At 36.0% G+C, this 14,408-nt stretch overlaps 1 protein-coding gene across 3 annotated transcripts in view; it reads right to left on the reverse strand.

The window, feature by feature from the left end:
* The window catches only part of LOC109609624 (lachesin), a 133,753-nt gene that overhangs the window by 110,515 nt on the left and 8,830 nt on the right, over positions 1 to 14,408 (reverse strand). The window contains exon 1 of one of the 3 annotated variants that reach the window (XM_020026324.2): positions 1,976 to 2,247. The exons of the other annotated variants lie outside the window; for them this stretch is intronic. Coding sequence (XP_019881883.1) covers positions 1,976 to 2,021 — 46 coding nt within the window. The 5' untranslated portion in view covers positions 2,022 to 2,247. Of the gene's footprint in view, positions 1 to 1,975; positions 2,248 to 14,408 lie in introns of those variants that run through there. 3 annotated transcript variants of the gene reach the window in all.

Raw genomic sequence — 14,408 nt, forward strand, 5'->3', positions numbered from 1 at the left:
ATAATTGTCTTCGCTCCGGGGGTTTATTGATATCAGATAATCACAACTTTCGAGACCGACCCTAAAACCCTTTCAATCAAATATTGTACGACGAAATAATAATTTGTACACGTTTACGAGCGTGGGAGAAAAATATGTATTTATAGTGACATTAATTATTCAAGACGTAAGTAAAGAAAGAAAAAGAAAGGTGTCGCGATCGGAAAACTTTTATGAGGAACATCGAGTCGAGACTGGAGACTGTAGTACATTTCCATAGAAGCACTTAAACCAATTTCATACAACGACAAATAGTGGATTATAGTGAAAAGTCTGGCTTCCTTTGCCCGGATTTACGCCTAATACCTTAAGACACGCTATTCCTATCCACTATCCCTTCTAAAATAAATAAATATTATTAGGATACACTACAGGGGAAAGTAAATTAAAATCGATCGCTGAACGTTCACAAAACTTGTTCAGAGCTTCTTATTAATCTATTCAATTGAAGTGAAGCAGGGGGAAGAAAAATGTTAACAAGTCCGAGGAAATTTTATTGCTGGGTGGTCGACCAGACAGGCTGAAAGTTTCCCATCGAAGTTTTCGATGCGGACAAATAATTTACGGGTTATATCTTAAAACTTTGCCACAGTTAATTTATATGTATGTATTTGCAAGTCGACTATTACTTTTCCAACTTTCATTTGGGTATTTCTGCCCAAAGAACGAAACATTTTGTCGTTGAATCATTCACGATCTTGGAATCACCACGTAATTTTTCTTGGAAATAATCGCTTTCGGGAATTTAACCTGTGTGAGTCATAAAAGATATTGATTGGACATGATTTATTTATAGATTTGTATATTACTACACAAACTGATTTCCGTTCAGCAGAATATAAACATTTAAACACAACTGATTACTAATACATGAATAAATAAGTAGTCTTATTAATATTTCGTTTGTTATATTGAGTTTAATGTACTTAATGAATTGTGTTATTATAATTATTAGAATATTTAATTTAATATTAATGTATTAGAAAAATGGCGAATGCGCCAATAAAATATATTAATTATATTTGATGCATATATATTAAAATAAACTATAAAATCCAATTTTTAGATAAATTTAATATATACATGAACTCATTTTATATTTACTTTGTTATATATTATTATAATTATTCCAATACTTAATTTAATATTAACATATTAGAAAATTGTCGAATGCGCCAATAATATATATTAATTATATTTGATACATATACATTAAAATAAATTATAAAATCCAATTTTTAGATAAATTTAATTTAAATGAACTCATTTTATATTTATTTTATTATATGTTATATGTTATTATAATTATTCGAATACTTAATTTAATATGAACATATTAAAAAATGGCGGATGCGCAATAAAATATATTAACTATATTTCATGTATATACATTAAAATAAACTATTAAATCCATTGTTTAAGTAAATTTAATATATATATTATATTTATTTTGTTACATGTTTTATGTTACATAATTTTTTTAAATAAAAAATTTTGAAATATAAAAAATCTTATTTAAACTTTTTTCATATATCACATATTTTGAATAAATATTATAATACATCATTAATTTTAAGTTATGCGTTTCAATTGAAATAATTTGTCAACCATTAAAATAGGCAAATAGTGCAGTTATAAGTTTAGTTAAAAAAATTAAAAATGTTGAATGAAAATATAAAAGTGTAGAAAATAACATTTTTACCTTTACACCAATTTTACAGCGATAGTAAATTTAATTAGTAGTAAAGTTTGACGTTTAGCGGCCGTTAAAGTAACAATGTATTAAAATGTTGTAGCCCTGAAAGAAAATCGCACAAGACAGCATAAATATGTAAATAAATTTTGTCCGCATTCGTATCTGCAGGACGTTGCAGATGTGGCAGGTAGAAAGGAGCACGTTGCCGATTAACCCCCAAAAGCGGAGCCCCCGTTTTACCTGAACCAGTCGTGACGACACAAAGCATAAAAATCCTTAGAGCCATTATCTATGATGCAAGTGGTTCCATCACATAAAACAACAACACGTTCACATCGTTCACCATAAAATAACGGACCGAACGAACGGCTTGGGAACACGCACCGGTCTCAAAATCCAGTCACCGGACACAATTACATCGTACCCGGTGCGACAATGGTAAAATAAAAAATGATCAAAAGTCGATGGAGAAATTTTTGAATAGCGCGGTCAGTGAGGCTGATGTGGACGCATCGCCGGTCGCAGACGTCCTTAGTAAGGAATCGTGTCCTGCAAACTGAGTGGCACGCCACCCTGGCACTCGTGGGAACCCTCAAAAGCACCGGCGACACACGCGCAAACGCCCAGATCCATACGCGATCCTTTCGATGATGCATTCATTCCAACTAAAAACATTACAAATCATACCTGTTCATATACGCATTTTTACTTCATTTCTCCATGCTGCAAACTAGTTCCTGCGTGCTGTTCTAATGCTCAACCCATCCGGCCCAAAAACAGGAAAGGAAACTCTCTAAGCCGCTTAACGTCCGTCCAAAGCACCAAAGTAAGAGGAAATGTGCATGTCGACTGCACGTCCCAAACCCATTTATATATAATTAAATTTCTATAGATCAGGCTTTGGAGAGTGGCAGGAAAAAGGTGTCTCGGAGACGTGGAGGTGCGATAACGAGATGTAATTCCTCCGACATCCTGAACGGCTTTAACGCACTCCACCTTTACACTCTCTCTCACTCTCTCTATAATTCTGTCGTATTCTTAAGCTAAGTTAATTGACTTAAACATATTCCGAATGAGTTTCGAATATCGGTGCCGGAAGAATGGGCAAAGATGAGGGTGAAAAGAGTGACGTGAAGTTGCACGGTGATATAAACATATTCGAGAAAATGGACGGGTAGTTTTTCCTTTGTGCTTCCGGGCCCGAAATCCACGGAGAACATGGAACATAATGCAAACAACACTCGCGCCAAAGAGTCGGAGGAGCAGGAGCAGGGCAAAAAGAGAAATGTAATGTAATACGCGAAATTACAAGTTCGTGAAAGGGATACGTGCATGCCATCAATATGTGTAAGCTTTATTCGAGGGTTTTGACTTCCGGACGAATTGTATTACGTTTTAAATTCCTCTACGAGTTTTATTATTTACTTGTTTCGTTTTATGGATTAGTGTGTTACGGTGTTGGGTTCCATCAACTGTAATGGAGCACTTTAACAAATAAAAATGTTTCTCCTTTATTTATTTATTTATTTTCCCTCTTTTTTGGTTAAAGTAATTGCTGCAACTTTTAGGTTTCCATTGCGGGGCGCATATTTTATTTCCCTCCCCCGAACAACCATATTTTGTTTGAAAGATGAAAAGTAAAATGTTGTTAGCACTCTTTAATGCAGTCCACATAATTTTCAACTACTTCATTTCACCCGGCGATAAAACGTCGATTGAAGTTTTACAGTCGCAGTTACTGTTTCCGTAATTGCACTGTTTAACTGACGCAAAGAAAATGCAAATCCGCATAAGGCTTTCATGTAATCCGTCAATTTGAACGGCGAATAAACTTCATCTCTTAAGAACGAACTCACACTAGACACATTTCGTGTTTGTGAACCGCGAATAATGAGGGTGAAGTTGGTAAACAAACTTGGGGAAAGTTGTCTCTGCATGTATCGTTTTTTCGTTCTTTCGAACAGGCAGAAATGCAATTTTCCAATTTCTAAGTTCGTTGGGGTGATCAGAACAGATTCTGCAAAAGTTCTTTATTTTATAAAACTCACACAATCATTATTAACGATGATAATGATTTTTATTATCCACTCGAATGCAAATGACTTATTAATTTTAGTTATGACCCAGTTATATTATGTTATTTGAAAATTCGCATAAATCTCAAAACAGAAATGTGATCATTAAACATTAAACATAATCGTTGTTGGAGTTCCTAACGAATACGCTTTACTTTGCTGTGTCTCTTATCTGGTTTAATTAATTGCTTCTGGCGCTTTTCAGAGATAGTAAACTGCTCCACTAATCCATGTCATAAACATAATAATAAAGTGTTGCGACTCTGCCATAACACACACACACACACTTGAAAAATTTTATTTCCTCATTTAAAAGTTATAATTTATATATGATGTAATATATATGTTTCAATTAATTAGATAATATGGACGAAACGACACATGAATCGTTTATGTTTGACGACTTGACAACTTTTCTATACCATGTTTAAGTTTACTATTTTTATATACATTTAATACATAAATCATGTTTGTAATTATTTTGTTATATTGTTTTAAGTTACATAAATAATTTTAAATAAAATTTTTTAAACGTATTAACATATTAGAAAAATGGCGAATGCGCAAATAAAATATATTATTTATATTTAATGCATATACATTAAAATAAATTATAAAATCCAATTTTTAAATAAATTTAATACATAAATGAAATCATGTTTGCATTTATTTTGTTTTATGTTTTATGTTACATAATTTATTTTAAATAAAAAATTTAAACATATTAATACATTATAAAAATGGCGAATGCGCAGGAAATTTTATTTCCTCATTTAAAAGTTATAAATTATATATGATATAATATATATGTTTCAATTAATTAGATAATGTGGACGAAACGATGCATGAATCGTTTAAGTTTGACGACTCGACAACTTTTCTATATCATGTTTAAGTTTACTGTTTATACTGTTTTTCTGGGAAAAGTTTTTCAATTAGCGAAAAACATTTTTACGTCCGACATCTCCCTCCTCTTATCAACGTATCATTTGATTAATTTCGTTTCTTTGATGATGCTGACATTATTTTTAGCAAGGATAACTGGACGCTTTTAATAACATAATTACTTTCAGACTGGCCGGAATTTTTGACCAACAAAAACTGTTGTAAAACAAAGTCCGTTAGAAAAATTCATTTTTTACCAAGTTTGAACGTACCTTAACCAGCGACGCCATTAAAAATTCATTAACGCCAACACTCGAAAGGCAAAAAAAGGAGCACAACACAACGAATACGGCGTTAATTTACTATTATAAACCTCCGCGATAATAAAACCCACATCCTGAGTCAATCATTACAAGAACCACTGCGCACACTTATTTACGTAACTGCGGAACGTTTTTATAAAAAGATCGTATTTCACACGTCGTTAGATGGATACATTAGAATCAATATTGTTTTGGGAGGGAGCATTGAACAATTATAACATGTAACGTGTGACAGTTTGGGTATTTTATGTCAGAGAGCAGACATCGATTTTCACCCTTTCGATTATTAATGCGCCCTCCGTTGAATAGATAATACAACAATCGTCGAACTCACGTCAGAGCTCACCTACAATTCTGGAGATTCGGTCCCGTTATTTCTGGACCGCGGAAACATTTTATCTACTCCGGGAAGATAAATCACATGACCCATATATCTTTTCGACATGTGAATAAGACGTGTTTTCATATGTAGCTACGTTTGCATCTCTATATAGCGAAGATTCCCAGGTGCATAATTTTTAACTCTTATTTATGATTTTTTGTCAGTCGAAAACTCGAAAGAATATTGTCTGTTGTCTGTTGTCTGTTGTCTGTTGTATGCTTACCGTATTTGTTCTTAAAAATTATTTGAATGTGTTTATTGACCGGACACATTCAATTCGTTATTCGTCGTTAATAATAAATTAGATTGATGAACTAGTCAGAAAAGTTACAAACATTTATACGTGTTTATATCTCGAAGGACAGTTTTATGTTACTGAAATATTGACGAATAATTTGTTTAAAAATATAATGGTGATATGTTATAATTATTTTTTGGCATCCAGTGTACGTTTACATTCGACATATTTCATTTCATTTCGAAACGTAAAACTTGTTATTGTTAATTTGATTTATTGTTTTCATATAAATTATTCGATACGATATTCTACATATTACTTGATTAATGTTAAATGAATTTGTTTGTGTTTATATTTTATGTTAATTTGCGACGCACTTTAAAAACGAATTAATGTAAATTTATTTAACGTTTTCAATTGGCAAAATGAAAATTTCAGGTGTATTTTATTTCAAATATAATTCTCAACAACCTTCAAATATTTGAACAAAGTCAAATTCAATAGTCCTTATCAACATGTTATATTTGCTAATGTTTGTTTAGGAACGTTTCCACCAAATTTTAATTAATCTCAATTTTTAACAGAGAAATTTACCTTTATTCAAAAAGTAATCAAATTTATGTGCAATATAAATATATACACACAATATATACACAATATTAACGATATTCTGTAAAAATCCAAATACATTATTTAAATGATGCCATTTAATTTTGAAAGAAATGAATCAAGTAATAAGACGATTTCAAGATGGCTTGTGAGAAATTGAGGTAGTTGAGAGGTTTAATGATTCCAAAAGTGTTATTAGTCGACAGTGGACATATTCAATGGTATATCGGTGTTTGTTTCGAGCCTGAGGGCGGAAATAATTAGATAAATAATTAACAGTCCACTCATAGCGTTGTTTAGAAAGTCGGCTTTTAACAAATTGGCAGTCAATAAATAGATTCCAACACTCTAACGATTGTTTTTTCCCGACACACATCCGTAATCACTTTATCCAAAGTGCAGTAATGCAATATTGATCAGTTGAAGAGTTTCGGGTGTTAGTTATTTATGAAGTCGGACTGAGTAGCCACTCGATCCGATGAAAGTGGATCTCTTTTTCGGGCGGGTCATGTTCCGCATTCGAATAACCAATCGACGATCGACAATCGGCAATCGACGATTGACACGAGACGTACTGGCGAACCAGACTTATCTGTTCATTATACTTGTGGGCCCGGAATGAATGAACGGGCTCCTTGGATACGGCCATTTGTTTATAACGCAATACGTTTTATCGATATTCAACAGCAGAGCGGAGACAGTGGATACACTGGATACAGCAGGTAAAAGCAAGTCAATATCCAGGCCGTTTTTCAAGTTATTCGCCACTTGATACTTGATACTGTCTATGCCGGAGAGCAATATAGTGGAAGAAGGGGCTGGAGGCTGGTGGCTGGAGACTGGAAGCTGGAGGCGTGCGGGTATCGCAATAAACAAGTTATTATATGAATCGAAGGCGTCTCCTTCGTCGCCAAAAACCCAGGTCACGAGTTTTCACTTAAGTTTTTATACAAGCCCGGGATCAATGGATACCCTTTATCTACTTTCCTTAATATGTCGGAGATCGGCCTTTGGAAACGAGTACTTTATCCACCGAGTCGTCTTTCAATGGCCATCCCAACAAAAATCTATTCAGTTATTCATCTTTATTGTTTATCAATAACGCAGCGTTTTATTCTCGCCATTTATCCCACCGTTTTAATAAATGTACTGCTGAAGTTCGCCCACTTGCAGAACAAACACGAACCAACGCACACATACATTATCCGCCATTGTATTAAATAAACTAATTAAACCACTTTATTGCATAATTGCATGTTTCCATGATAAATCAACATACTGGTATAGTATGTGGTTCTGTTCGTGCTTTCGAATTGAAAAGTGGAGCTGAATTTGCGACCAACTTTTCTAATAAACGTAATAAATGGAGGAAACCAGAAATGGAGAGCGACAAGACATTGCACATGTTCATGTGTTCATGTGCGTTTTGACTACAATAACTGATTTATGATGTGTTTCAATTGGATTTGCATTCGGAAAACATGGCGCCGTTTTAGTTGGTCGATTGTACCGCTCCATTTTCAGTTTAATGCATAATTCAATGGGGAATTTAACTTAAATTGTGAGCAACTCCAAAAAGACCGCTTCTTCACCAACAAAACCGACACAATTTATTGTACGAGACGTAAAATTGTGATGAATAATTGTGCCATTCCAAGTCACAACAATTTCGTATAATAAGTCGGCAAAACATGCGATATGACAATTAATTTCCGTCACACACAAATACTGCAAAACAATCGTTATAATCGGAATGGATTTTTAATTATTGTTCGTGATAACGTTAATTATCCAACTCTAAAACTGCCATAAATACTTGTTACTCTACTTATCATAATTCTCATTGTCTTTTCTAATCGGACAAACAACTGAATTATTTACTAGTAAAACAAATGGACGAATCGATAAAAAATCTGACTGGGGCCACGAATAACCTCATAAACTGATTGTCAAGAGCTTCTTTAAAGTTGAAAAATGCAGAAAAACGGTTTGATAAATGCAGGATTAATCCGAGCGTGTCCCTGATTCAGGTTCAGTTTATCAGAAGGGCGAAACGGAGCAGCCTTCAGGTGGTCATTCATAACTGTCTGTATGGTCGACATGCATTATCTCTTGCCTATTCGACTACACTTTTCTTCCACTATATTTATGATGGCCAAAGAACATTATTTCACTTCACCGTCCGTAAATAACTACTACGAGTATGTAAATGTGGGAGTGATTCAAAATTTACGTGTATTATTTATGTTGTTTAAGACGGAAAAAAGCAGTATTGATTTCTGGTTGGGGGCTTATTCCAGCAGTTGGGTCGTGTCAGCATATTGGGATCGTGGTAATCGGTGACGGCCATAAACTTATCGACGAAACACACCGCCCGAATGATCGAACGAACGAACGAACCTTGGAACAGTGTCCCTTATCTATATGACCCCTAATTAAAAGATAAAATAATCAATGGAACGTTTATCGGGGCCGTTACACGGTTATCCGACGGCCGCCTAATGACGACACCGCTTTTCCACAATCGAGTGGCAACGACGGGATCCACGCCGGATTTCCCCCCGGAGTATCTTCAGAGAGGGCGGCCTCGAGCGCGGACCGCGGCCAACAGGAAGACGCTTGAAAGCTTCGAGATGTCTTCCGGACTCCGTGTCCGCCTCATTCCCGATCTCTTGTCCTCTGTCCCCGTCCCTTTCCTGCTAATGCAGCGCATAAACACCGGTTTAACACTTAATAAATATGCAAGTGTCTGTTCTGGTCTTCCCTAACTCGATTTATAACTTTCCAACAAGATTGTTCCCCGTTGGATTTATGATGTTACGATGTTTCGACACTCTTCGTTTAAAGTGACCTGCGATTATTGATAATAAGTCAGTCAGTCAGTCAGTTTCCGGTTATTAGGCCGTAATATAAACGTCGGGGAATTTTATACGACCCCAAAATAAACCGGTCGGTCGCGGTCCCGTCCCTCTTTATCTAGTTCCACACAAACCATAATTTATTTAGTTACGGGGGCCGAAAAGTATTTATGGTCTGTTAAATGGGCGTAATTTAACGATGATCCCTCATCATTTAAGGAGGGTGCCACGGGGAATTATACAAAAATTTCAACCTGTAGATTCTTGCTGCAGATTATCAAGTAATGTCCATATTATATGTTCTTTAATAAATAATAATAAGACATTCATTATGCATTATTACGTTCGAGTTTCCAACCGCATTTCCCGCAAAAAGACTTCTTGAACACCCTCTAAAAGGCGGAACAACCCCATACATATTCAAGCACTACTTACACCTTTATTGTATATTTTGGTTGTCGGGTGGGATTTGTAATTAGCCTTTGACGGTGGCACAAAACTGGCGCAGTCGTACAGTTACACACGGCGCAGTTATTAGTTTGCCAATACGAGGGGAAAATTATGGAGATGAGACCGAATATGTCGTTAATATCATACTTTGTCAACAGGACTTGAGTTTTGCTTCCGGGGAAAACTAAACGCTTCATGTCAATATATAATATAGCATGTGTAGATAAGTGAAGATGGATGTGCACATTACTGACTGTTCTTACTTATATGTTATAATATCATAAGGTAAAAGATGGTGTAGATATCCGAAGGACTGTTCCCAAATTTTTGGCATAATAACCACGTAGAAAAATTAGTTATAAATCATTTAGTGGCAACTTGATCTGCAGCATTTACAAGTTTCCTTAGTCGAGAAAGTTTAAAAGTACTTTAAGCGAAAATATAAATGTATAGGTGTTGAAAGTGCCTTTGAAAGATTGTTTATAAAAACTTGGAAATATTTTCTTTTAAAGTTTTACTTATTCATAGATTCCGAAGTTGGTTCAAGTTGTTATTCCATGTTAACATAAAAGGTTTATCTCCGAAAAGTTTTAACGGTTTGTTAGACGCTCCAGATTATTTTTAGCTCGTGTTTTCAAACTAAAGATTGTTACATGTTACGATACGAGATTTACACAGATTACGAGTGGGTTAGTTGTCGTTTTAACTAAACTAATATTTATCCTTACATGTTCTCCGACGTTGAGAGGAAAAAACGAAATTGTATTTTATAAATTGGCACATAAAAATTGTCGTAAAGTGGGAGCAACACGTGGCATAAAACCGTGTACATTTCTTCGTATCGGTATTTGTATCCATCGGAGAGTCCCGGAGTTATCCGGCTGTCTGACGCGGCACAAGACCCGACTGAATCGCCACGGCGGTTTTATTTTAAAAAGCGCCGGTGATTTATGCGGTTTCTTAAATTAAAAACGCGCGCCACGAAAGATTTATGACGAGTGTGCAATGGAAAGACGGACGCAGATTTTAATTTAAAAAATCCATCTGTATCGGATTCTCGCAGGACTGCGTCCACTGTTTTACCCAACCTTATATGTTTAGTTTTACTTGAAGCGACACATACAACGTGAGTTTTTCTGATTTTTATGTTTAGAGCGACAAAATGTTGTTTCCAATTTGTAAAGTAGTGTCATAAGAGCGGCGTCGGCGTCAGTAGACAAATATTTAGTCGCCGTCGGTGTGGCCACCGCGTTACAAGCCCGAATCGGATCTATTGGGAATTGTGCGTGTCTTCGCACGTCCATTACACCCGATTCCCTCGGATTACGCCGATCGGCCACTTACAGCACGACCGCAAATGGTCGAATTTTTTTCGGGGCACGTGTGTCGAGACGCAAAAGCGCAACACGTAGATGCAAGTTGTAAATTAATTAGCGCGACCGGTGCACAAGTTTCTTGGACGAGACGGGACGCGGCGGTGCATTCAGAATTTGAATTAGACTCACGACCAGCGAAAGAATGAGCCTGGTTGAAATTCGCCGGATGCATATTTGACTTGACCTTTCGTCGGTAATGAAATACCACCTTGTGTGGCCAAAGTTATGAATGCAATCTGCACAACGCACACCCACTGCGGATATTTGAAATGCTGGACCTGCATACTGCAAATAATTAATATCGTTCGGTCCTCCGTCCGTCCGTTGCCACAATTCGGTGTTCGTTCGGTGCGAAAGGTTCATACACTACGACTAATTTCTGCTAATTGCTCCTTTCAAACCGGATTACACCTCTCAACTTGGCTGCGTTATTACACCCCAACTTACTAATTCGGATAACCGACACGTACAATCGACGTGGTTATTAATCACTTGAAACAAAAAATAGGGACGCGCAAGATGTTATTTATGACGAGGTCGTCTCCAATTTTAACCGCTGTCTTATGAAATTACACACCGACCTCCAAGGTGTGTGTGAGCCCCAAACATAACCGTGACGAGAATTGAAATTTTGGTGGAGGCGCCGGATTATAATATTATTAAAAAATTAGAACGCTCTCAGTTTATTAAATATTAATACGACCTAAAAGTTTACGTGGCAAACGCCTTTTGAACCATGTTGTTGTGAAAATTGAAAGTAGGCTGGTTGACTGGCTGTTAAAAAAAAAATAATGATTTAAACAGTTTAAAATATGGTGCCTGCGGATATGTTAATAAAAATTCTAATTTATTCCGGTATTTTTGTGTACCCAACTAAATTATAAACCTGTCCCACGCTGAATGGTAATTTTAAAGGGAAGGACGGGGGAAAATATAATAAAGAACCTTCTTAGTCCTTGACTAACAGACTATATAAACGATATCACGTGTTACAGGGGAAATGTAAACTGTTATGATACATGTGGGTAAATATTTATGACGGAATTCAAAATTATGTTAATTATGTTATTAATAGTATGAATTTGAAGGGCGCCAAAATGGCGGCTCCAAGACAAATTCAAGCAAATATCATGTTAAAGTGTAAGGACTATCATTTTGACTGGCTACACTTGAACCTACAATTTATATTCAAATTTTATTTAGGTTTACACCGTTACAAGTCCTTGCCCGTTAATTCCTTCGGATAACGTTTCACGTAGGTATTTATTTCAAGGGAACAATTAGAATTGAATAAACCCACAAAAAAAATTGAACGGCTTTATTCTCTTTCAAATTGTTGGGGCCGCCTATGAAAATGATAGGGGGTGTAAAATGGCGAAGGCGAGAAAGAAAAGTGACTCAAAAGCAAATTTCGGCACGCGTGTTCATCTCGCGACGACTTCATTTTTTTAGTTTATGTCGAGTTAATTTGGATCGGGTGTTGGCATAATTAAGGGAGGTGTTGCCGGCACTAACACGGAAATTGCGAGAAAAGGGCCGTAACGCGTGTAGAACGGCATAAGGAGAAGATAACTGGAAAAAATAAAGGAGGGAAGACGAGCGACTTTGTGAACGATATTGACATAACAGAAATTGAATTTTATATATCCTCATATCCAAGCAATATACGATATAACTGGATTGAGATGTTGACTTATATATCTGCAGATGCCGTGCAACCGCCGTGTTTTGTTTACTGATCGCCGTTTATTTTAAGGAGGCGGCTCGATACAAAGCCAAATTTAATTTGCTGCATGCCCGCTCAAACTAACCATTTTATCTTTATGCTAGAGCACACTTAAATTAATTATTTCATACGTATGTACGTGAAACTTTCAAAATAATCGACAACAAAATAAGTTTGATGGCAGGAATATGTTCCTGCTCTTCGAGTCCCGCATTAATTTCCTCCGAAAATTCATTATATTTCATCTGGTATTGATTTTCACGCACGCAATTCCATTATTTATCGGTTTCCGGTTAAAGAGAAAATAAAGCGGAGACGAAACGAACGCGAATGTTTTTCCGAAGTGTATAATTTATGGATTGCTGTTTTTTTCACCCTGACTTACGGATAATTTAATATAAAACACTTTATAAGGATAAATTGTTCGGAAGAAGCTGTTCAAATAGGCTTAACCATCGCCGTTCGGGCACTGCATCATTTTTCACCGATTTAAATGGTAGAAATGCAAATAAAAATGGGACGGGAACAACAAATTGTCTGAATAAGTTCGTGAAACCGCAAAAGTATGTCAAATTCGACTAGAAATATTATTCCTACGTTCATTTGTTTGGTTAGATTTTGTTGAATTTCTTGTTCTTGAGTTTAATCTGAAATTCTTTTAGTTATCTTACTTGCTAGTCTATTGGCTGTTTGCCACATATTTTAAGTTCAATTTATTTCTTTTTAATTGTTTTACACTTCTAGCAATTAATGTTGTAGTAAAATTGATAAAAATAATTAGAGGTTAGAGAGAATTGACAGTAAAACAAGTTTGCCCATGGCAAAGTCTAAATTGTGATAAGGACGTGTCGTAATTAGGTCTGGAGTCATGACTATATATAATTGGTGTTTATTTATTCATAGCTGGCGTTGTTTGAAGCTGATCCTTTGGTTGCATGTGACGTGGCCCCAGACACGCTCAGATGCTCTATCTAAATACTGGGGATCATCTCTCTGTTGTAGCGAGTCGGGTTTGTAGACGGCAAATAGCGATTGTCAATTCCTGTGGATGTGTACAACTTCCAAGTGTATGTTAATTATGAACCAGGACTCGTGAATAATGCCACTATTGTTATGAATAACTGTTCGTGCGGGATAGAATGCACGATGGATATTGTTCAAAGTAATTCAAACCCTCGACTATTGAAATTTAACCCTACTTCACCTCCTCTACCGTCACTCGGGACGATTCAAATACGAAAAACTATTCTAATTTTGATGTGAAAAATTAATGAACGGATGTACAGTCTAATTCGGGGCGGTAAACATGGGGATGGTCGACATAGTGGGGGGACGAGCACTAAGATGACAGTAAGTCTGAGTTAATAATTGGCAGGGTTTGGATCGCTGGCCGGAGTAATTTCAGCGGTTTCGGTAAGAAGATAAGTGAAACTGTCTCGTGGGAAAACCGGATGAAACTGTGGCTCCGTTTTCCACTGCGTACAGCCAAGATCTTACTTATACTTATACGTATATAGTATGACACGAAGCGTCGTAATTGTGCTGCAACAATCGTGAACGTTTTTCCCATTACAATAAAATCAGTGTCGGCTCAATGGTGGTGAGGTTGTAGCTCACAATCGTGCATTGACGTGCATTGTTCACAAAATTGCATAATCCTCTCTGACAAAAAAGGTGAAAAAACACAGTGTTCGATCAGTGCACATATCACACACAGAGACAACAACAAATGACGATAAATCAGGCGAATG

Source organism: Aethina tumida, chromosome 5 (genome assembly GCF_024364675.1).
Source record: "Aethina tumida isolate Nest 87 chromosome 5, icAetTumi1.1, whole genome shotgun sequence".
Lineage (NCBI taxonomy): Eukaryota > Metazoa > Arthropoda > Insecta > Coleoptera > Nitidulidae > Aethina > Aethina tumida.